The sequence below is a fragment of the Myotis daubentonii genome, chromosome X (genome assembly GCF_963259705.1).
Source record: "Myotis daubentonii chromosome X, mMyoDau2.1, whole genome shotgun sequence".
In the NCBI taxonomy this organism is placed as follows: Eukaryota; Metazoa; Chordata; class Mammalia; order Chiroptera; family Vespertilionidae; genus Myotis; species Myotis daubentonii.
In genome coordinates this window covers 41,056,060-41,081,633 of record NC_081861.1, presented here as the reverse complement: position 1 = coordinate 41,081,633, position 25,574 = coordinate 41,056,060, and the positions used below count along the sequence as shown (strand labels likewise).

Genomic DNA, 25,574 nt, shown 5'->3' with positions numbered 1-25,574 from the left:
TGGAGGATATCTTGGTTGTTTCTAATTTTTTGCTTATGGGTGAGCTGCTGTGAATATTTGTGAACATATATCCATTCTCTGGAATAAATGACCAAGAATACAGTTATTAGGTCCTATGGTAATTGCATATTTAGATTTATAACAAACTGCCAAACTATTTTCTAGAATGGCTGTACCATTTTCCATTCCTACCAGTAATGTATGAATCTTTGGTGTCTACCTTTAAAAGGGAAAATTATATCATGCCCAGATTTACAAAGTAATTTAGCTCTCCACAAAATAACATATTTGATATTTATGACTACAGCTACAAAACCTGTTAAATTTCTAAATTCATCTTTAATCATTTCCTTTCCTTTAGAGCAGTGGTTCTCAACCTTGGCTGCACATTAGAATCACCTGGGAATCTTTTTAAACTCTTGATGAGGCCCAGGATTTTAAAAAGATTCCCAGGTGATTCTAATGTGCAGCCAAGGTTGAGAACCACTGTTTTAGAGGCTAGATTCTAGCTGCTAGAATTATTAGCAACAGGACAAGGAAGAAAGGACCAGGTTAATCAATTCATTTCAATAAAGCTTTAATTAGTACACATTTCGGGTAAAGCACTGAATGGGCAGCTGAGGTAAGATACATGCCTCTTTGCTCCTACAGCTTAAAATGTAGAGAGGTAGGCCTGATCACTTGGATTCCTCTTCTTTTTTCTTATCTTAACTCAAACATTACTTCCTCTCCAGAAAGCCTTTCTTGACCTCTGAAGTCTAGCTTTGTGTGCCCCATCATAGTTGTATCCCACGGAACCTTGCACTTTCCCATGCAATAGTACTCAGCACATTGTGTTGTTGTTTCCTGTTTACTTTGTGGTAGCCCTCCCCAGACTGCGGTCTCCCTTGAGAGCAGGGACTGTGTCTTGTTTTCCCCTGTGCCTGACACATGGTAGGTGCGGGCTCCATATATGAGTTTGAATGTTTGGTAGGAATTAAAGCGAAAGAACATTCAGAACTGGGGTGAGACTTTAGGAGGGATAAACAACTCAGGAACATTATGGTTCAGGGATAAAAAGAGGAGGATTGAGTAGATTTGACTCCCTAAAGCAGTGATGGCGAACCTTTTGAGCTCGGCGTGTCAGCATTTTTAAAACCCTAACTTAACTCTGGTGCCGTGTCACATATAGAAATTTTTTAATATTTGCAACCATAGTAAAACAAAGATGTATATTTTTGATATTTATTTTATATATTTAAATGCCATTTAACAAAGAAAAATCAACCACAAAAATGAGTTTGCGTGTCACCTCTGACATGCGTGTCATATGTTCGCCATCACTGCCCTAAAGAATTGCTAGTGAAAGGGCTATAGAACTAAGTCTTAAAAGGAATAGCCTGGCTCTGTTGATGTTGCAGTGAGGTCTGGAGAGAGCTGTTATTACAGGCTTTTAAGAGCTCTTAAGAGTTAGTAACATCCTTTGTTTATTGCGCTATTAACTCCTCTTGCTTTCCCTGGAATCAGTATTGGTATAATCACAGGGAAGATCTTTAAAGAGTCTGTGTCTATAGAGGGGGCAGGGAAAGGAAACGGAGCTGCCTCAAAACTTTGTTATTCCATAGCAAGACTACCCAGGAAAGTAACCCAGATATAGGAATTGGGGTGATGTAGTCCTTGGATCTCTTACAAGAAAAATAGGGAAGTGTCTTGGGCAATATACTAGCACAACCAAGTCTTAAAGCAAGTTGTGAAATGATTGCCCTCCTGGGTGAATAAATTACAAAAGACTGGAAAAACCAGTCTTCTTCCAGGTTGATGCATTGTCCTGCCAAAGCTGATAACAGAGAGTGCCTGGATTGCCTTTCAGCCTGCAAACCAAAATCTACCATCATTGGATGTGGCTCAAGAAGTCATCCCAAGAGAGTGATGGTTCCTTGCACTCAATGGGGCAGGGATTAGGAGTAGCACTTCTTGTCATACACATTCCTGGAGTTGGTCATTAGCATAGACTCTTGTTATAATAAAAACCTGCACTGTCCAACACAGGAGCCACTAGCCAACATGTGATTATTTACATTTTAATTTAAGTTAATTAAAATTAAAGCGAATTAAAACTTCATTGTTCAAGTCTTACTAGACAATTTCACACGTGGCTAGTGGCTCCTGTATTAGATAGCACAGATATCGAATATTTCCATAACCCCAGAAAATTTTGTTGGCCTGTGCTGATATAGATTCTATATTTTCTGCCCTCACCATCCCATAACTTATTCTTTTCTGGAGCCACACTCCCTAGGTTCAAATCTTGGCTCTCTTTCTTACTAGCAAGTGTAATTTGGGGCAAGTGCCTTCTCTTTGAGCCTCAGTTTTGTAAACTGTAAAATGGAAATAGTAATAATAGTACTACTTCAGGTTGTTGTGAGGGCCGCTGTTGTATGAAAAGTGTTTAGAGCCATGTCTAACCGCTAACATGTATAGAGTAAGCACTCCATACATGATAGCTATATTGTTTTATTTTATTCATCCCACTCCCTTGCAGATATAGCCAGTACACATTGTTGGCCTCTTCTCCTATCTTGAAGGAATAGCACCTAGCCCATACTTCCTCCTCTTCTGCTCTCCCCTAGAGAGATTCTTTACAATCAGAATCACAAAAGAAGGAGAGACATATGGCTTACCAAGCATTTGAAATTGATTTAGGTATCAGTTTAAATCATGTAAAGCTCTCAGACTGTTTCCCTAATCCCCAATCCAAAAATGTAGTGTCATTTTGAAGCCCCAGGGTTGTGACTTGTGGCTCTGGAGGGACAGTCTGGCATTGAAGGAGCCTGACCTTAGTAGCTACCGACTAGCCATGTCAGTGAGTTTTAGGGAATTTCTTACCACATTAATCATCTTCAGAGTTGAGGAAATAGTCTTTCATTTGTCCATTCCCTCTGTATGTTTGCAGTGTGAGTCTGTGGAGGATTTCAGTGTGTGAATTTTAAAGATTTTTAAAAATATGTTTTTATTGATTTCAGAGAGAGGAAGGGAGAGGGAGAGAGAGATAGAACCATCAGTGAGAGAGATACATTGATCACTTCCTCCTTCATGCCCCCTACTGAGGATTGGCCTGCAACCTCCTGGTGCAGGGGATGATGTTCAACCAACTGTGCCACACGGGCTGGGCCAGTGTGTGAATTTTTAACACGAAGCAGCTAAATGCCTTCTGTCTTAGCTTATCATCTAATCTTTCACAGGAAGCCCCCCCAAATTGTCTATTCAAAACCAATATTTCCCAGCCAGCGTGGCTCAGTGGTTGAGCATTGACCCATGAATCAAGAGATCACTGAGTCACTTCCCGGTTGGGGCACATGCCCGGGTTTCGGGTTCAGTTCCCAGTAGGAAGAGTGCAGGAGGCAGCCAATCGATGTTTTTCTTGATGTTTCTCTCTCATTGATGTTTCTATCTATCCTCCTCCCTCTCTCTCTAAAATCAACAAAAAACATTTTAAGAAACATTAGTTCACTTTTTCTTATTTTTTCTAAATTACAACAAAAAATAAATTTTATATCTGGGGCCCATGAAAATATGTGACATACTCAGGGTACAAAACTGAAAAAGGAATCTCGATTCCCATTAGAAGAGTTCCTTTCATTATTTGAAACAAAAAAAAAACTTAACTTTCTACGTAGTTTTCTGTAGTTATGTAACAGAAATGTCATCAGTATCTTGGTTTCTGTTTCTGGCTGTCTGTGGAAAACATTCCAGGCCTGTCTGTTCTAAAAACTAGCCAAGGAAGTGAGTTTTTAAAAGACTGTTTTCCTTCATGAACCACTGGGGCCTACAATTAGGAGCAAAGCCTTATGTACTGTTTCTTAAGGGACAAGAGTATTTTGTTATATTGAAGAATTTTTTTGCACAGCCTTTGAAGGATTCAATATATTAGATCTGAACTTTTCTTTTTTTAATACCTTATTTTCTTGGAGCAGTTTTAGGTTTACAACAAAATTGAGAGGAAGATACAGAAATTTCCCACATAACCCCTATCCCCACACATGCACAGACTCCCCTATTATCAGCATCCCCCACCAGAATGGTACATTTGTTACCAATGGTGAACCTACTTTGACACATCATTATCACCCAAAGTCCATAGTTTATCTTAGGGGTCACACTTGCTGTTAAATATTTTATGTGTTTGGATGCGTGTATAATAACATGTATCCATGATTATAGTATCATGCAGAGTATTTTCCTTGCCCTAAAATTCTTTATTCTCTGCCTTTTCATCTCTTCCCCCAACCCCTGACAAACACTGATCCTTTTACGGTCTCTATAGTTTTTTTTATTATTATTATTTTTTTGTTTTTTTTTATTGCTTAAAGTATTACAAAGGGTGGTCTCTATAGTTTTGCCTTTTCCCAGAATGTCATATAGTTGGAATCATATAGTATCTAGCCTTTTCAAACTGGCTTCTTTTACTTAGTAATATGAATTTAAGGTTCTTCCATGTCTTTTCATGGCTTGATAGCTCATTTCTTTTTAGGGCTAAATAATGTTCCATTTTCTGGGTGTACCACAGTTTATTTTATCCATTTACCTACTGAAGGACATTTTGGTTGCTTTCACACTCTAACAATGAATGGTATATGCAGGATTTGTGTGGACATAAGTTTTCATTGATTTCAGAGAGATGAAGGGAGAGGGGGGAGAGAGAGAGAGAGAGAGAGAGAGAGAGAGAGAGAGAGAGAGAGAGAGAGAGAGAAAGAGAAAGAAAGAAACATCAATGAGAGAGAAACATCGATCGCTGCCTCCTGCAGGCCCCTACCAGGGATTGAGCCTGCAATCTGAAGGACTAAAGGACATATTGGTTGCTTTCCAACTCTGGCTATGAATGGTATATGCAGGATTTTATGTGGACATAAGTTTTTAACTCCTTTAAGTAAGTACTAGAGTATGATTGCTGGATTGTATGGTAAGAGTATGTTCACATTTTAAAGAAACTTCCAAATTGTCTTCCACAGTGACCATTTTGCATTCCCACCAGTAATGAATGAAAGTTCCTGTTGTTCCACATACTTACCAGCATTTGGTGTCATCAACATTCTGGATTTTGGCCATTTTGATAGGTGTTTAGTGTTATATTGTTGCTTTAATTTGCATTTCTCTGTTGTGGAGCATCTTTTCATGTGCTTACTTACCATCTATATATCTTTGGTGAGGTGTCTGTGAGGGTCTTTGGCCCATTTTTTAGTTGGGTTGTTTGTTTTCTTGTTGAGTTTTTAGAGTTCTTTGTGTATTTTTTGGATATTAGCCCTTTAGCAGATGTGTCTTTTGCAAATATTTTCTTGCATTCTGTGGCTTGTTTTCTTATTTTCTTGATATTGTCTTGCAGAGCAGAAGTTTTTAATTTTAATGAAGTCTAGCTTATTATTTCTTTTATAGATCGTACCTTTGGTGTTGTGTCTAAAAAAGTCATTATCATGCCTTAGTTCATCTAGGTTTTATTCTTTGTTATTACATAGAAGATTTATAGTTGTACATTTTACATTTAAGTCTGTGACCCATTGTGAGTTTAGTTTTGTGAAGGGTGTAAGGTCTGTGACTAGATTTATTTTTTGCATGTGGACGTCTAGCTGTTCTGGCACCATTTGTTGAAAAGACTATCTTTGCTCCTTGGTATTGTCTTTGCTCCTTTGTTAAAGATCAGTTGACTGTATTTATGGGAGTAGATCTAAGTTTTATAAATCCTGATTTGCAGTAGAATCTGCTGGAGAATTGCTGTTAAAATGCTGATCCCTAGGCCTTCTAAATAGGATCCTCTGGGAGAGGGTTTGAGGAATCTACATTTTAAATGACTATAGATGATTCTGCGATAACAGGTCAAGGGTTTTGAACTCTTTACTCTTAGTCCATTATTTAAACTGTTTCCCTTTGCACAGCTCCCATTGTGGCGGATAATGTAAAGCTCAACTCTTCTGCCACTTAATACAAAACAGAATCCTTTGATAGCATAGACAAAAAAGTGTAATGAGCACATTCTCTGTGCTTGCACTGTGCTAGGTGCTGATGATCATTGAGGAAAGGTATATGTAGAGGTTTTCAAAATGGGAAGTAATACACCAGCAGTACTGGTTATGGAAGACAGTTAAAACCACATGGTGAAGTAAGACACTTAGAAAGCCAGTGTATTCTGGAACATAGATCTGGCAGTGATTGGCGGGAACTAATACTGAAGGTCCCAGAGGTCAGTCTGGAGAAGACATGAAATCCGAAGTGATTAGGACATGAAACTGGGTGAGACCAATGGAAATATCACAGGAGAGAATTCAAGAAGCTTTGCAAAGAAAGAAATAACAGAATTTAGTGATAGAATATAGGGAAAGGAAGGGGAAAATGGAATTTCAAAGACTGAAATTGAGGAGCCCAGAGGAAATGAGCTCAGACTGGTGGAAATTTGGAACATTAGAAGGAAAGGCAATTTGTTAGGGGAAAGGGGACATATGTTTTGGTCATTGAATTTGAGGCAAGAGTGGAACACTAGAATGGAGCATTTGGAAATCTGGGATTGGATCCAAGGTGAGAGGTTAGGACTAGGCATCCCTAGCATAGAAATTCTAATCAAAGGATGGAAATTGTAGGCTGGGGCTGAACAGATGTGGGACTAAGAAATACAGAGAGATGTGCAGAAGGCTATTGACTGGATGGAAACCCTCTGAGAAGAGGAGAAGGGAGTGGAACAAGACAAGAAAACAAGGAAGGAGCAGAAAGCGGGACCAGAGGAGAACCATGGAATTCAGCAGATGGGATATTTTCAAGAAGCATAAAACTTCTCACCCTGCCCTCATAACACTTCGTATTCAGAAGAAGGAAAAGAACCAGTACTCCCATAGTTCCCATGGCTATAGGAACATTTGTTTCTCTTAGAGTATAAAATGGAACCATGTAAAGTATCGTTTTAGAAAAATCTATCTTGCAAATATTGCTTTTCATGGACATCTTAGGTCATTCAAAACAAAACAAAATAAAACAAAACCCAACCCAACAATGTCTGCCTTTGTTTCTTGAGTCTCTTGTTAAAAATAATGCAGAAGATTGTCTCATTTTACCTTGTAGGCACAGCAGTCTGGGAAAAATTCATCAGTGTGAAAACATCTCTAGAGAAGGTCAACGCATTACTTGTTCTTTTACTCTGACTAAAGTAAATAATTCCAGTGTCGACCCACAGAGTGTTCAAGTGATGGTCAAGGATAATGCAGGAAAAATTAGACCATCCTTTCATATAGTGCCTTTAACTTCTCGTGGTAAGTTTTCAAAGTCCTCTATGACAGCGCGGATAAAAGTGTTAATGTCTTTTGAAAAATCAATACATACAATAGAAACAGATTTTGTTTTTAAGATATTACCAGAAACAAGACTATGTTTATATATCTTTATTTGATCTTTTTTAAAGAAGCAAGTTTAGAAATTATTTTATTTAGTACCTATGCACATGTTTTCTCCTTGTTCACTTATGAGTACATTGAGACAGCAAGCAGTTAGTTATAGAACCAAGATTGGAACCCAGGCTCTCTGACTTTTAAGATCTATTCTCTTTTACTTATAATACTTGACAGGATGGTGCTGCAGAATAACTGTGATTGAATATAGTTCCTGAACAATCTATGTTATAGTTTATTTTTAAAAAGCTTAACCTGGAGGTAGAATGATCAGGGGTGATATTCAAATTGTCTAACATTCTGAGTGGTCCAGGCACTGATCAGTGAGAACAACCAGTGCAGCTGAGTAACAGCCTATTAGGAAGAGCCTCCTACTTGAAAATAAAATATCTGCTTGAGGTGCTAGCTTCTTCACTTTGGAAAAGCTATATACATTCTCTTTGTTTCCTCATCTATAAAATGGAGTGCATGGTCCCTCTTGATCTCAAAGGATTGTACATTTAACCCTTGAACAGCATGGGTTTGAACTGTGTGGGTCCACTTATACATGTATTTTTTTCAATCTGTACAGTGCTGTAAATGTATTTTTCATATGATTTTCTTAACATTTTCTCTAGCTTACTTTATTATAAGAATACAGTATATAATACATATAAAAATACATATGCATCAATCAACTGTTTGTATTATCGGGAAGGCTTCTGGTTAGTAGTAAGTTATTAGTTGTTAAGTGTTTAGGGAGTCAAAAGTTATATGCAGATTTTTGACTAGGGGTGGCAGTGACTCCCTTAACCCTCTGTTGTTCAAGGGTCAACTGTAGAAGGTTCAAATGATGTGAGGTGTATAAAAGTGTTTTGTAAATCTCTAAGGCAGACTACTGTAAGCATTGTGTTTGTTTATATGTTGCAATACCCCGACAAGGAGCTCAGATACTGGCTAAATGGTATACAGAAAATGTATAGGCAAATAACCATGAATTAACAAAAGCTCCCAAGTCTGTGAGCAGAACACTATTTGCTCTTTCAGATACTCAGGGAAGTGAATTCTAATAGTGAACCAAAGGGAGCTTAGTTTGTAGGTCCAGGGAGTGAAGTTGCGGTAACATGCCAAGTGGGATAATCTGAAGCAAAGCCCTTCTTTGTCCTCTTCCTTGCTTGGCAGGTTGTCCTCGATGGACCTTTTGAAGCTCATTTTGCTAATTTTCTTCCTAGAGATTAGTGGTGACATAAAGGGAGATACTTCTCAGCTAGAAGGTGACATCTTCAGATTTTTTGTTAATTATTCATTCTCTTCTGTTGCGCGGTCTTACACATAGCTGACTCCCAAAAAAACTAAATTGACTAAACTAATTTTTTTTTACTTTATTTTACATTGTGGTTATAATCACATAACATTAAATTTATCATCTTAACCATTTCTAAATGTACTGTTCAGCAGCTAAATATATTCACATTGTTGTGCATCAGATCTCAAGAACTTTTTATCTTGTAAAACTGAAACTTGATGGCCCAAAACACTAATTACCTCTCATCCCTCCCCCCTGCTCTTGGTAACCACCTTCTTACTTTCTGTTGCTATGATTTTGACTACTTTGGAAACTTCATAAATGGAATCATATAGTAGTTGTCCTTTTGTGATGGGCTTATTTCACTTAGCATAATGTCCTTGAGGTTCATCATCGTTGTAGCATGTGTCAGAGACTAGGCTAATGTTTAAATTGTGGCCTTTGATTGGCAAAATGGGTAACAGCTGGGGAAACCCCTTGCACTTGGTGCCCCTGTTACCCATTAGGTGGAGGCACATCTGGACCAGACACTTCTTTTCTTTATGATGCAGCTGGATGTCTTGATTATACCCTGGCCATGTTCTAACCAGATGCATATCAGAGTTCATGCCATTTGCCAGACACCTAAAGATGTTCCTTAAATCCATTACTAGGCGATTTAACATAAGCTTCCTTCATTAACCATGGCTAATCAGAAATCTAGAACTGTATGCCTGATCATGGAAGGCCATTAAAAAGTATCAGCCCTATTTTGATTTAACTTTGTGACTTTTGTTATCTGTTCCCATATATGTATCTCATCAAAATAAACTCTGGAAGCTAATTTGTATTCTTCTATTTCTCTTTCAGTGCAACCTGATCCTCCACATATTAAAAGGCTCTTCTTTCAACATGGTGACTTATACGTGCTAGGGAAGAATCCACAGAATTTTATTAGCACTTGCTTATCTTATCAAGTAGAAGTCAATAACAGCCAAACTGAGACGCATTATATTTTATCTGTAAGTGTTTCTTAGATTGTTGTTTTTATTTGGACGTTTTTCTTTCACTTGAATTTCTTATAGTATAACACATTGAAATATCAATGCAATTTAGCTCTTAGATTTGTCACATAATTATGATGATGATAATTCCTTGTCTGAAATAGGTTGGTGGAAGGTTTGAGGGTTTATGATAGCATTGACTGCAAGATTTAAGCCATATATTAATTCATTTGCTCAAAAAATTTTATTAGACCTGGTTCTTGTGGCTCAGTTGGTTGAAAATTGTCCTGTGAATTGAAACATCACTGGTTCCATTCCTGGCCAGGGCACATGCCCAGGTTGTAGGCTTGAACCCTTGTTAGGGTGTGTGCAGGAGGCAGCTGATCAACATTTCTCTCACATCAATGTTTTTCTTTCCCTCTTCCTTCCTTGCTCTCTAAAAAATCAATAAAAACATATTTCAAAAAAATTTTATTATGTGGCTACCATGTGCCATGCACTATATAAATATAAATAAGAAGATAAATATATAAATGAATAAGCTAATTTTAGGGAATGGATGCTATGAAGAAAATTAAATGGGGTGATATAGTACAGTGATGGGAAGGCCTGAGGAAATAGTAGGTAGGGTAATCATCCAAAGTGGTGACCAGAGATGAGACCAGAATGATGAGCAGGAGCTAGCCATGTGAAGATCTGGGGTTGGAGAGGACAGCAAGTACAAAGCCTTGGAAGGAATGAGTGTGGCATGTGTGAAAAACAGAATGAACTCTAGAGTCAGATCAGATAGATACTTGGAGGCTCTGGTATGGCCATTTAGTTTTCTTAGAGTTTGTGGCAACTAAAGTATTCAAATTTGAGTAGTTAGTATTGGTTGGATTATATACAGTTTTATTATTCCGAATCTAGTACAAAATATGCTAATTAGAGGTCCCTGTGGGACACTGGGCATAACATCATGCAGCATAACCTCAGGGCATCAGTCTCATTGATAGACTTTAGAGTAGAGGTCACAAACTGGGCCTCAGACATTTTTGTTTGGGCCACAAACTGGAGTTTTGTTTGTCTTTTTAATTTGAAATTTTTGCCTAGATTTAAAACTGTGGTACCCGAAGAGTGTAGTTTCCATAAGGTGGCACCTCAAGACCACAGGGACTGTGCCACTCAGTTGTGTGCCACCTGCCCCAGCCCTGTGCATTTGAGTTTTAGAGGTTCGAAACCAAGTGTTTTGTATTGGCTTTTAAAGGAGCCCAACACACGTGGGCAAATTCCTTGGTTCAATTGCTTTAGCTACTCAAGGGAGTTTCAAAATACAGACGTATCATGGTTTGACTTACGATGGCACAAAAAACGATACACATTTGCTAGAAACTGTACTTGGAAGTTTGAAATTTGATCTTTTCCTGGACTAGTGCTATGCAGTATGATACACTCTCATGTGTAATTAATTTTAGCAATGCTTCAAACATTCTTCAGGCCCACTGTGCTTTTAACTGTGTACATTAGTGATGACTATCCATTGTTTTTCACTTTTTGTACAGTATTCAATAAATTATATGCGATATTCAACACTTTATTATAAAGCTAGAGGCCCAGTGCATGAATTTGTGCACTAGTGGGGTCCAGCCAGCCTGCCCTGATAGGGGCCATCGGGGGTGGGCAGCTGGGGCAAGGGGCCATGAGCAGGGCCGGCCGGGGCTAGGGGCTGTGGGTGGTTTGCTGGCTGCCCCCACCACCCCTGATCAGGGTCGGGGTGCCCGCTCAGGGGTGGGGCCAGCCGGGGCGAGGCGCCGTGGGCGTTCTGGTCATTCCGCCATTTGGTCAATTTGCATATTACCCTTTTATTAGATTATTTTGGCCCACTGTAGGTCATGTAAGTGTTCTGAGAATGTTTAATATAAGCTAGGCTAAGCTATGATGTTCAGTAGGTTAGGTGTATTAAATGCATTTTCGACTTTGGATATTTTCAACATATGAGGTGTTTATTGGGATGTAACGCCATCATAAGTTGAGGAGCATCTCTACTTACTAAAATAAGCCAGTGTTGACAGTTTAATAACTCCAAAGGAAGTGACCAGGTCCACAGCTGATCAGAGCTCTTCTGGGCATTTGCAGATCAATTTATTTCTGAAATAGAGGAACCAGTATCTAGAACAGAAACTGATGTCCCCATACAATACTGCAAAGGGAAAAGGCAAAGGGCTTCCAAGTGGGGAGTGGGTGCGACTTGCATTTCCCACTAAGTGAGCTATCAGAAAACTGAAATATACTTGCTTTCTCCAGCCTTTATTGCTCTCGTATCAAATCCCAAATACATATGCTGCTTGTATTACTCATTTGGCACTGAATTATGTCCTGCTAGTTACTCTGATCACCTGTTTTGGCCTGTTCTCTCCACTAAAAATATAAGCTGCTGTAGGGAGGAGTTAGGTGGTGTTTACTTTGTGCTGTTCCTGCTATTAATAGCAGCTAACATGTATTGAGAAATTAGTATGCACTAGGTATTTTAATAAGCACTTTATCTGAATTGTCTCATTAAGTCCTCACAGTAACCCCAAGGATCTAGGTCAGCCGTGGGCAAACTATGGCCTGCGGGCCAGATCCGGCCCGTTTGAAATGAATAAAACTAAAAAAAAAAAAAGACCGTACCCTTTTATGTAATGATGTTTACTTTGAATTTATATTAGTTCACACAAACACTCCATCCATGCTTTTGTTCCGGCCCTCCGGTCCCGTTTAAGAACCCATTGTGGCCCTCGAGTCAAAAAGTTTGCCCACCCCTGATCTAGGTGCTGTCCTCCTCCCCATTTTTTTAAAAATATATATTTTATTGATTTTTTACAGAGAGGAAGGGAGAGAGATAGAGAGCTAGAAACATCGATGAGAGAGAAACATCGATCAGCTGCCTCCTGCACATCTCCCACGGGAGATGTGCCCGCAACCCAGGTACATGCCCTCGACCGGAATCGAACCTGGGACCCTTCAGTCCGCAGGCCGATGCTCTATCCACTGAGCCAAACCGGTTTCGGCCCCCTCCCCATTTTACAGATAAGAAAACTCAGTCTCAGAGGTTACTCCTAAGATCACAGTTCTAGAAAGTGGTAGAGTCAAAATTTCAGCAAAAGTCCAAGTTCAACGATTTTGTTCTTAAACACTGTGGAGCACATCAATACTTCGTCTTAATACTAACAGCCATCAATTATTAAGTGTTTATGATATGCTACAAATATACTCTTCTGTGTACTTCTCATACGGTGGTTTATAATAATTCATGAAGTAGTTTACGTTTTATAGAGAAACTAAGGCTCAGAGAGGTTAAGTAACTTATTACAGACCATACAGCTAATAAGTATGACTTCAAAAGTTGGTCTCCACGTATTAAACCTTGACAAAGAATACTTGGTATAACACCATTTGTGTAGTCATCACGTAACACATTTTTGTTGAATTAAATTACTTTATTTTTTATGAACTTCTGAATGGAAGAGAACACACATATATGGAACTTATTAATCTAAATCAGAACTATAGCCTATGTGGAGTTAATTCTATTTATACACTTGAGTGTAATGTACTCTCTCCTAGCAGATGGTCAGCAGCTGCTTCCTCTCCTAGAATGTCATCAGCTTTTGTGTGCTCTCTTGAGTTCTGCTGGTTAAACCTTTTTTTTTCTTTTTGCAAGACTTTTTGAGGAATTATTTTGCCTGGTGTTCCAGTTAAGAGAGGGAAGTAGGCTGGAACATGAACTGTGCCATCACATGAGGGCTGTGGTCAGACAGAGGTAGCTCATGACAAAATCACAAAGTAAGAATGACTTGTTTTTGGCCATCCCCATCCCTGCAAACTGTCTACTTGGTTCTCTGTACCTTTGTTTTCCTTTTCTCATAGAGGTATCTGAGCAGCTGATAAATAACACAAGAGGATTTACATTTGAACAAGAGCCCAAGGCCTTTAATTTACACAATAATTTACTGACTTTGGAATCTATCTATCTATCTATCTATCTATCTATCTATCTATCTATCTATCTATCTGGGAGATGGTCCAAGGGAGGGAGGACATCAGCCTGCAACCTGATCCCTCAAGTGGTAGTTGACACTTGGAATTCCCCAGTAGGCCTCTAATTCCAAATGACCAGCAGTGGGGTACAGTAGTCCCTGAGTAGCTTTTTCTCTGCAGCTATATGAGGTATTGAAAGGATGACCCTTCATCATTCAGCTGGCCTTTCAGCTCTTAACAAATACTGATAGGAACCATTTAGTGAATGACACTGAATGCCAAAAATTATAGCTATATATGTTCTGTTCTTTGTCCCATGTTTAAATATCTCTGATAGAAGTTGAATACATATATATATCCTATCTAATAATAGACAAACATGGTAATTAACCATACCTTCACTACGCCTCCCAATGGCTAATCAGCATGATATGCAAATTAGCCGCCAACAGAGATGGCGGCTAATTTGCATATGTAGGCACCAAGCGATGGAGCAAAGCCGGCCGGCCCCCGGGAGGAGCAGCGAGCGAAGGCTGGTGTGGCAAGCGAAGAGCTAAGCCCGCCATGCCGGCCCCACCCCCTGGGCCCAAGCAGTGAAGAGTGAAGCCTGCTGCGCCGGCCCCTCCTGGCGAAGTGCGAAGGCCTGGGTTCTGGGCGCCGGAGGAAAACTAGTGCCAGCAGCCAGGGGAAGGGGCCCCCGAGGGGCCCCAGAGTGCGAGAGGGCACAGGCCGGGCTGAGGGACCCACCCGAGTGCACAAATTTTTGTGCACCAGGCCACTAGTGTGTGTATATGTGTGTGTGTGTGTGTGTGTGTGTGTGTGTGTGTGTGTGTATACTCATTCCTCACCTGAGGATATGTTTTTATTGATTTTAGAGGGAGAGGGAAAGAGAGAGAAACATCAATTGGCTACCTCCCATATGCACCCCAGCTCAGATGGAACCCGCAACTTTGAGTATGTGTCCTGACCAGGAATTGAACCTGCAAACTTTTGGTGCACAGGATGATGCTCCAACTAACTGAGCCACACTGGTGAGGGCATAAAAGTTGAATTATCATATATAATAAAGTGGCAATATGCAAATTGACCCTCACACCCTCACAAGATGGCTGCCTACAACCAGGCTGGCAGGGGGGGTAGTGAGGGATGACCAAATGACTGAACAAGCAGGCTGCATGGGGTGACCAGGCCAACAGGGAGGTTAGTGAGGGATGACCAAATGACTGAACAAGCAGGCTGCATGGGGCAACCAGGCCAGCAAGTGGGGGCAGTTGGGGGCAACCAGGCTAGCAGGTGGGCAGTTAGGGGTGATCAGGCAGGCAGGGTGGTGCAGTGGGGATGACCAGGCTGGCGGGGGGCAGTTGGGGGGAATTAGGCTGGCAGGGGGACCAGTAAGGGGCAACAAGGCCAGCGGGGGGGCAGTTGGGGGCAACCAGGCCAGCAGAGGGGGGCAATTGAGGGCTACCTGGCTGGCAGCAGGGGACAGTTGGGGCAACCAGGCCGGCAGGGGGGGCAGTTAGGGGCAATCAGGCTGGCACACAGAGGCAGTGAGGGGTAATCAGGCCAGCATGGGGGCCAGTTAGGGGTGACCAGGCAGGAAGGCAGGTGAGTGATTAGGAGCCAGCAGTCCAGGATTGTGAGAGGGATGTCGGACATCCCCCAAGGGGTCCTGGATTGGAGAGGGTGCAGGCTGGGCTGAGGGGACCTGGCCCCTGTGCACAAATGTAGTGCACCAGGCCTCTAGTTTTTTATATAAATGTCTAATCACTATGTTATACACCTGAAACTAATATAATATTGTATGTCAACTGTAATTGAAAAATAAAAAATATATTTTTAAAAAAAGACATTTTTCCAGCTTTATTGAGATATAATTAACATGTAAAAAATATATATATATTTAGGGTATAGAGTGTGATTATTTTCAAGGTGTACAACATGATGATTTAATATACATGCACTTTGTGAAATGATATCCACAATCAAACTAATTAACATCCATCACCTCACACAGTTACCTTTTTTCTTTTTGGTGTGGTGAGAACACAAAATCTACTCTCACAGCAAATTTCAAGTATACAATACAGTATTATTAACTATAATCACCGTGCTATCCATTAGATCTTCAGAACTTATAACTGAAATTTTATATCCTTTGATGAACATCTTCCCATTTTTCATATCCCCTAGCCTCTGGCAGCTACTACTCTATTCTCTGCTTCTATGAATTTGACTTTTTTAGATCCCACATATAAGTGAGAGCATATAATATTTGTATTTCTCTGTCTTATTCCACTTAGCATAATGCCCTCAAGTTTCCTCGAAGTTATCACAAATGGCAGGATTTTTTTCTTTCTCATGTCTGAATAACTTCTTTATCCATCCATTGATGATACTTAGGTTGTTTCCACATCTTGGCTATGGTGAATAATGCTGCATTGAACATGGAGTGCAGATATCTCTTCAAGATCCTGATTTGTTTTCCTTTGAGGTCCTGATTTCATTTCCTTTGGATATATTCACAGAAATAGGATTGCTGGATCATATGGTAGTTCTATTTTTAATTTTTTGAGTAACCTCCATACAAAAAAAGATTATTTTTCCCTCATATTTTTAATTTTTTTGAGGAACCTCCATTCAAAAAGAAAAAAGATTCTCCCCCCTCCCCCATATGAATATGTAATACTGTATTCCATAGTGGCTACACCAGTTTACATTCTCACCAATAGTGTACAAGGGTCCCCTTTTCTCTACATCCTTGACAACACTTGTTATTTGTTGATTTTTTAATAATAGCCCTTCTAATAGGTATGAGATGGTATCTCATTGTGGTTTTGTTTTGTATTTCCCAATGATTAGTGATATTGAACATTTTTTTTTCATGTACCTGTTGGCCAGAAATAGACAGATTTTCATGTGTGGTGTTTTACTCAGTTTTGAAATATTTGCATTTTAGGAACTGATTATTTTTTTTACATCAGACAGCAAGTGACTTAAATTGTGTGGAGTAAAATTTTACATTATATTTTCTGTAACCTAGTTATTTTTCATATATTATACTCTCCACAAGGGAGAATGATTTCTTTTTCTTATTTTAATTTGTAATTGATGTAGGAGAAAAATTACACAAGTCATTATATGCAGTTCAATGATTTTTCACAAGTGATTTTGCAAATAATTTTTCACTTACATAACCAGCACCCCAGAAGCCACATCATGACCCCTTTTGGTCACTACCCTCCCAAAGAGCAACTATTATCCTGACTTCTAATCTCAGAGATTAGTTTTGTTGACTCTTTTTAAACTTTATATAAATTAATTATAGTGAATTTACTTTTGTGTGTGTGTGCCTTCTTTCATTGTGTTATGTTTATGAGATTGACTGATATTCTTGCCTGTAGTTGTAGATGGTTCATACTCATTGTATTCATTCCATTATGCCAATATTTCTTGGTGTACACATGCATACATTTTGGTTGGGCATATATAGGTCGTAGGATTACATCTGATTCTCTATAATAAATAGTATCAGTTTTCCCAAGTGGTTTTGCTAATTTACACTACTAAGAGCAGAAATTGAGAGTGCTAGAGCCTTCATATCCTCACCAACAGCAGTCACCAACTTTTCGGACTTCACTGACAACCAGTGGTCCTCAGACCACCGGTTGGCAACTGCTGCTCACCAACACTTGGTATTTATTGTCTGGTAGGTGTGTGTATTGTTATCTTGTATATTTAATTTGCATTTCCCTGATGATTAATGAAATTGAGTAGTTTTTCATGTTTACTGGCAATTTGAATATCCTCTTGTGAAATGCGTGTTCAAGTCTTTGGCCAGTTTTTTCATTGGGTTATCTGTCTTTTCCTTATTAATTTGTGGAATATATGTGCATATGTGTGTATTATGTATAAATGTAAATATATATTATATAATACATATATGCAAGTCCTTTGTCAGAAATTGCAAATATCTTCTCTCACTCTATGCCTTACCTTTTTATTTCCTTAATAGGATATATTTTTAATTTTAATATAGATGGCTTTATAAAAAATGTTTTCTTTATGGTTAATATTTTTTATCCTATTTAAGAAAATTTAAAAAAAAATAGTTTTTACTGATTTCAGAGAGGAAGGGAAAGGGAGAGAGAGATAGAAATATCAATAATGAGAGAGAATCATCAACTCTACAGTACATGAGATGATACCCATCCAACTGAGCGATACCAGCCAAGGGCTGGTACTCTTTTAATGGAATAAAGGAAACCTTGTTAGAAATGGTTAAATCATGTAAAATGTGATTTTTAAAAATATTTTCAATTGACTCATTATTTTATATTTTCAAGGTTGAAGAGCCCACATGTGATAGTTCAGAGTTTGAGGAAAACCTGGAGGTCAGTAAATTCAACTTTAGCTATTTGGGCTTAAACACATAAGAGTAGTTGGGGATAGGGCCAGGTGAGCATAGCCTAAATTTGAACTGCTTTGTTCTGTGTATTATTGTTCATTTTTATCCAGGAGTTAAAGTCAGATAATTTGGAGTACAATTCAAGTCTTAAACATATACAGAATTTGGTCGATAATTATATTTAAGATTCAGAAGCAGAGAAAGAGAATAAACTATTAATATTACGTGTGTGTGTGTGTGTTTGTGTGTGTGTGTTTAATTTTAAGGGCACAATTTGTTTCCGGGTTCCTGTTGTTCTTCGTGATACTTTGAACACAGTCAGAATGCGAGTAAAAACAAATAAGTTATGCTATGAAGATGACAAACTGTGGAGTAATTGGAGTCCAGCGATGAGTATAGGTAAGGGAACAGGATTTCATTCAAATTTAAACCATTGATGCATGGAAACTAAGCTGAAGCAGAAAATAGGATGGGAAAAGGGACATTCTATATTCTTAATGTCAGCCAGTGAGTATTACAATTGAAATGTATTTTCTGTTTAATTACTGTCAAATCACCCAATTTGCAATACAAAGCACTTTGAAAATCCATAATGCAAATGGTATTCTCTTCTGTCCTGTCTCCATCTTTAGAAGGTAGGCATGATTAATTCTACAGATTATACAATGATAGAGGACTTAGCTTATGTGTTGGTGATAGAATCAAGAATAGAACAGTGACCCTAGATGGCATTTAATAGAGATAAACCTGTATCTAGGTTTGAAAAGATCAGTTTCATTTATTAATTGAGAGGCTGAACAAGCTATTTGCCAGGCTCAAGTATAGGATTGAAAAGACCTGTGCTTTATGAATGTGTATGTTGTAGGATGCGTATAGGGTTTTGTTTGACTTTGTAAACAAAGTGACTCAACATTGGATCCTTAAGTATTCCTAAAGGCACATGCAGTCATAGGCAGCAGTGACAGTGCAGCACCTAAAACAAAGGAACGTGGGAGGGTGGGGCACAGTATCCTGTGCACATCAAGTGTGCTGTATTCATTCTGGGCACTACATTCTAGGACAGCCGTGGGCAAACTACGGCCCGCGGGCCAGATCCGGCCTGTTTGAAATGAATAAAACTATTGAAAAAAAAGACCATACCCTTTTATGTAATGAGGTTTACTTTGAATTTATATTAGTTCACACAAACACTCCATCCATGCTTTTGTTCTGGCCCTCCGGTCCCGTTTAAGAACCCATTGTGGCCCTCGAGTCAAAAAGTTTGCCCACCCCTGTTCTAGGAGGTGCATCAGCAGACTGCAACCTATTCTTGAAAGAGGGTAATCAGGGTGTTGAAGAATCTCAAAATTTAGGGAGAAACACTTGATGAAGTAAGCTTTGGGGAGTCATGATTAATGAATTCTAACATTTTAGGTATTTTCAGGTGGAAGAGGGAGTAGACTATCTTTTTTGTGGCTCCTTGGGGGCAAAAGAGGACCAACTTCAGGACTTTCTAACAGCTATCTAACAGAGAGACAAGTTGTTAAGGTAGTCAATTTCCTATTAATTGAGAAATTGAACAAGCTATGTGTCAGACATGGTTGTATTAGTTATCTATTGTTGAGTAAAAAATTATGCCAAAATGTAGTGGCTTAAAAAACACATATTTACTAATTCAGTTTCTTTCTGTGTGTCAGGATTCTGGGCACAGGTTAGCTAGGTAACTCTGGCTCTAGTTCTCTCATGAGGTTACAGTCAAGCTATCAGTGTGGACTAGAGCCTCATCTGAAGGCTTGACTGGGGCTGGAGAGTCCACTTCCAAGATCACTACTAATGTGGTCATTGGAGAGCCTTAATTCCTCTCTGGCTGCTGGAGGGGGGGTTATAGCAGATTAAATTATATCCCCCCCCAAAAAAAAGATGTGTTTCAATTTCAACTCCTGTTACCTATGAGTGTGACCTTATTGGGAAATAGAGATTTGCAGATGTATTCAAATTGAAATGAGATCATACTGGATTAGATTAAGCCCTAAAACCAATGACTACCATTCTTATAAATAGAAGAGAGGATACATAGAAACACAGAGATACACACATAGCAAAGACCATGTGAACATGGAGGCAGAGATTGGAGTGCTGCAGCTACAAACCAAGAAATGCCAAGGATTCTGGGAGCCACCAGAATCTAGGAACAGGCAATGAGGAATTATTCTCTAGAGCCTTCAGAGGGAGCATGTCCTTGTTGATACCTTCATTTTGGACTTTTAGTCTCAAGAACTGTGAGAGAATATGTTTCTGTTGTTTTAAGCCAATCAGTGTGTAGTGATTTGTTACAGCAATTCTAGGATATTAATACAGAGGCATCCCTCAGTTCCTCGCCATATGGATCTCCCCCTAGGGCTACCTAGTGACACAGCAGCAGCTGGCTTCCCCTAGTGAGTGATCCAAGGAAGAAAATATATATAAAAGAACATCCAGGCCTCCTGGTGCTTACCACAGGCTGTGTTCTTACACTGACTGTACAGAAATAGGAGGCAGAGTAAACTTAACCTACCCCATATACACCTCAGCTCAGGCTCTTTGCCTGGTCTGTATTGTGAATGGGGAGACATTGAGAGAGAAAAAAAAAGAACATCCAGTATGGAAACCACAGTCTTTTATAACCTGATCTTGGAAATGATATTCCATCACTGTTGCTGTTCAGTTCTTTACAAATGAGTCAGTCTAGCCCACCCTCAAGGGGAGGAGGTTATATAAGGGTGTGAATATAAGGAGGCAGGGATCATTTGGGGCCATCTAAGAGGCTGCCTAAAACAATGATGCTATGCCTTGATGATGCTTTCTAAATGTTCATGTCCTAGTGGAAAAGATAAGCAAATAAATAGACATATAGTTCACGTGTTAGGTGTAACAAGGCATTAAATTCAAGACTTTGAATTTGGATAGTGCTGAATTTGAGGCTTGACTCCATCACTTACTAAACCCTTAGGGACAAGCTAGTAAACTGCTCTGAGCCTTGCCCTTCTCATCTGTATAAATGGGAGACAGTATTATCTATTTCTGTAGCATAGATATACACATGTAGAAGCACCTAGTATGGTATCACACATATAGTAGGTGCTAAATTAAGAATAGTAGTAGTGCTAGTTGTTGTTAGGATTATTTTAGGTGTTCTAATAGTATTAAGTAACCAATAAGAAAAGATAGTCACTGTTAATGAGATGATGTGTTTAACTGATATAACATCTTTGTTAATAGTGTCTGAAACCTGTTGCAATATCTTGGTTTCAGATAATTTTTAAGGTGTTCATTCATTCATGGAATTTTGGGCACTAGAGCAAGACCTCCCCCCACTCTTAAGATAACAGAGGATAAGTTAATTGAAGGGTTTTGGAAAATAGTTTGGGGCAGAGGGCAGAAATATCTGTGACCTCACTACTCTAATAGAGCTGTTGCTTGGTTTATTTCTAAAAGAATTTTATTTCTCATATCTTTCTGTTTGCTTTCCATTTTCCAGGTAAGAAGACCAATCCAACACTCTATACCATCATGTTACTCATCATTCCAATCATTGTTGCAGGTGCAATCATAGTCCTTCTGCTTTATCTAAAAAGGTAAGGCAGCTGCCCAGGCAGGCTTGACAGTTTCTGCTAGCCTGGTTGCTATGGTTATTACTCTGTGTGGGTGTTTGATGTTTGCCTAGTGTATTAAAAGCATTTGGGTTATAACTGACTTTTGATAGTATGGCATGGCAAAGAGGTATCATTATGCCCATTTTATGGTGAGGGAAGTGTTAGTTGAGCTTTCCAGGCTCTGCTCAGGCACTACTTTCTTTGCATGTGTTTAGAATTGTTGCTAGGACTTATGTTCACTCTACCCTTTCAGATGTCTAATTTATTGACAGTTGGTAGCTGTTGGAATGAGGTTTTAAAAATGGAAACTATTGTTCATTAAATGACTTGTCTGGTATGAATGCAAAGCATGTTGCTACTTAATGCTGTAGGAAAGAGCTTCACCATGTTGCAGTATTCATTCCTTGAGAATGTTTTCCCTTCTCTATTTCACTATAGGGACTAGTCTGGTGCCATCATTTGCTCTTTCAGTAAATACCTATGGTTCAGATAAGGTTATTAAGCTGGGTCTAAACCAATATTTTATCATTATGTCAATAGTTATTCAACGTACATTTATTGAGTGCCTATTTATGTGCCAGTCACTGTCCTCATTGCTGGCATTACAGCAGTGAACAGGACAAAGTCCCTATCTACATTCTAGGGCAGCCGTGGGCAAACTACAGCCCGCGGGCCGGATCCGGCCCGTTTGAAATGAATAAAACTAAAAAAAAAAAAGACCATACCCTTTTATGTAATGATGTTTACTTTGAATTTATATTAGTTCACACAAACACTCCATCCATGCTTTTGTTCCGGCCCTCCGGTCCAGTTTAAGAACCCATTGTGGCCCTCGAGTCAAAAAGTTTGCCCACTCCTGTTCTAGGGGGATGAATATATATATAGTCCCAAAAATGTATACACACACTTTAAACAATTATAAAGGCAGTGTTTATTAAAATACATTTCATTTTCAAACATGAGCTATCAGCTGGTAAAGTATGTATACATTTTGGGGGGATACCCTGTATATATAAAACAAATTAAATTAGATATAGATATAGATAGATAGATAGATAGATAGATAACAAGTCACAAATACTATGACTTCACATAGTGAGTAGTAAAGTTATGGGGTGATGTGGAGAAAGGCTAGACCAGGGGTCCTCAAACTACGGCCCGCGGGCCACATGCAAATACAAATATTGTATTTGTTCCCGTTTTGTTTTTTTACTTCAAAATAAGATATGTGCAGTGTGCATAGGAATTTGTTCATAGTTTTTTTTTAAACTATAGTGCGGCCCTCATACGGTCTGAGGGACAGTGAACTAGCCCCCTGTTTAAAAAGTTTGAGGACCCCTGGGCTAGATATTCAGAGAAAGAGTATTCCAGGCCAAGGGAACAGTAAGTGCAAAGGCTCCCAAGGCTGGGATGAGCTTTGTGTGTCTTATTGGAGTAAAGTGTGCAAGGGAGAGAGTGACAGGAGATGAGGCTGGAGAGGTGGCAGGGCTAGATCACGTAGGCCATGGCAAGAAATTAGATTTTATCTTAAGCATAAGGGGGAAACATTGGAGAGTGTGATTTACTGTCACAAAAGATCACTATAGTTGCTGAGTGAAGAATGGGCAAGCATAGAAGCAGCAGATTAGAAGATATTGCAGGGTCTGAAGGGAAAGGTGAGGGTAGCCTAGGCTAGGTGTTGGCAATGGAAGTAGTAAGAACTGGTCTGATGTGAGATATATTTTGAAGATAGAATTGATAGCACTAGCTGATGAATGCTTCTCTGTGGAGATGTGGGGGAAATTGAAAATTCAAGCATAACTCGAGATTTTTGGCTTCAGCCAACTAAGTGAATGCTGGATCCATTTACTGTGTACATGATAGAGAAATTTGTGAGGAGAGCTGGCTTTAATGTAAAGGTGAGAACTTCAGTTTTGAACTTAAGTTTGAGATGCCTATTAGATATCCCAGTAGAGATGTTAAATAGGTAGCTGTATACATGAATCTGGAGTTTAAGAGAGGTCTGGGCTGGAGTTAGAATTTTGGGAGCCCTTGGCATGTGAATGGATTTAAAGCACTAAGATGTAAAGAAAGTGCTCATGCATATGAGCATAACCAATGGACACAAGACACTGGGAAGGGGTGAGTGCATGGGGAAGTTCAATTGGAAAAAAAGGAGACATATGTACTTTATTGTTTAAAGTACTTCTATTTGTAATACTTTAAACAATAAAAAAATGACCAAAAAAAGAAAAGAAAAGAAAGTGCTCATAAAGTGAGGGAGATAAAGAGGACAAAAGGCTGACCCCTGGGGCACACCAATGTGTAGAGACCTCAGAGATAAGGTAATCCACCATCTCCATGTAAAAATAGAGCAGAGAAGTAAAAAAAAGACAGAAAAGGAGTAATTTACCCTGTTTTAGGAATACAATATTATGTTTTCCAAAATTATTAATAGCAAGCTTCCATCTGATATATGAAAACTAAAGCATTATTATTAAATGATAGGGTATCACATCACACACACAATCATAATTATGTGAGGTGATGAATGTTAGCTAGATTGATTGTGGTGCTCATTTCACAATATATACATATGTCAAAGCATCGCATTGTATATACACCTCAAATATATACAATTATTTGTCAAGTATATCTCAATAAAGCTGTAAAAATTTTTAAATGGTAGGGTATAAGTAAGTCTGCCTATCCTGAAAGTCTCCTTTCTCCACCCATACTTGATCCTATTTAGACATTGATTTCTCAGCTTGTTTTAGAAATTTCTTCACAACTGCTCTATCACTATAGATCATTTGCATACCATGTCTTCAGTCCAAGCCTTCTTCTTTCTTTTTTTAAAAAAATATGTTTTTACTGATTTCAGAGAGAGGAAGGGAGAAGAAGAGAGGGATAGAAACATCAATGGTGAGAGAGAATCATTGATCAGCTGCCTCCTGCACGTCCCCTGCTGGGGTCTGAACATGCAACCCGGGCATGTACCCTGATGGGGATGGAACCATGACCTCCTGATTCATGGGTCGACACTCAACCATTGAGCCACACTAGCCAGGCTGTCCAAGCCTTTTAATATGCTGTATTTAAGTATGATGTACCTATGGGGTGAAAGATTTGGTAAAAAATGTCTCTGTTTTCTTAAAGGCTCAAGATCATTATATTCCCTCCAATTCCTGATCCTGGCAAGATTTTTAAAGAAATGTTTGGAGACCAAAATGATGACACCCTGGTAAGCTCTGACTCCATGAGATTCAAAATTGTTTTTTTGGGGGGAGGCTGTGGGATTTGTTTTAACTTTGATATATAATATATATAATATATATATGTATATTAAAATTTACGATTTTAACCATTTTTAAGTGTACAATTCAATGGCATTAAGTACATTTATAATGTTGTGCAACCATCATCACTATTTCCAGAACTTTTCATCATCCCAAACAGAAACTGTGCCCATTAAACCATAACTCCCCATTCCCCCCAGCCCGTCCTAGTAACCTCTATTCTACTTTCTGTGTTTCTGAATTTGCCTATTCTAGGTACCTCATATAAGCGGAATCCTTCATTATGTGCCCTTTTATGTCTAGCTTCTTCCACTTAGCATAATGTTTTCAAGGTGCATCCATGTTGTAGCATGTTTCAGAATTACATTTCTTTTTTAAAAATATTTTTTTATTGCTTTTTAGAGAGGAAGGGAAAGGGATAGAGAGATAGAAGCATTGATTAGAAAGAAACATCATTGATTGGCTGCCTCCTGCACGCCCCCCACTGGGGACCAAGTTCGAAACCCGGGCATATGCCCTGACCGGGAATCAAACCAGCAACCTCTTGGTTCATGGGTCAATGCTCAACCAGTGAGCCACACCAGCTGGACTAGAGTTACATTTCAAAACT

At 39.0% G+C, this 25,574-nt stretch overlaps 1 protein-coding gene and 1 non-coding gene across 2 annotated transcripts in view; both read left to right on the top strand.

Annotated features, from left to right (window-relative positions):
- IL13RA1 (interleukin 13 receptor subunit alpha 1) overlaps positions 1-25,574 on the top strand; it is a 67,573-nt gene that overhangs the window by 22,811 nt on the left and 19,188 nt on the right. Inside the window, exons 5-10 of the mRNA XM_059679484.1 lie at positions 7,081-7,268; positions 9,538-9,689; positions 18,014-18,061; positions 18,342-18,474; positions 21,572-21,668; positions 24,825-24,909. Coding sequence (XP_059535467.1) covers positions 7,081-7,268; positions 9,538-9,689; positions 18,014-18,061; positions 18,342-18,474; positions 21,572-21,668; positions 24,825-24,909 — 703 coding nt within the window. The remainder of the gene's footprint in view (positions 1-7,080; positions 7,269-9,537; positions 9,690-18,013; positions 18,062-18,341; positions 18,475-21,571; positions 21,669-24,824; positions 24,910-25,574) is intronic.
- Positions 20,532-20,668, top strand: LOC132225416 (small nucleolar RNA SNORA51). The gene has a single exon (XR_009450925.1). It is a non-coding gene; the product is annotated as a small nucleolar RNA SNORA51 (small nucleolar RNA).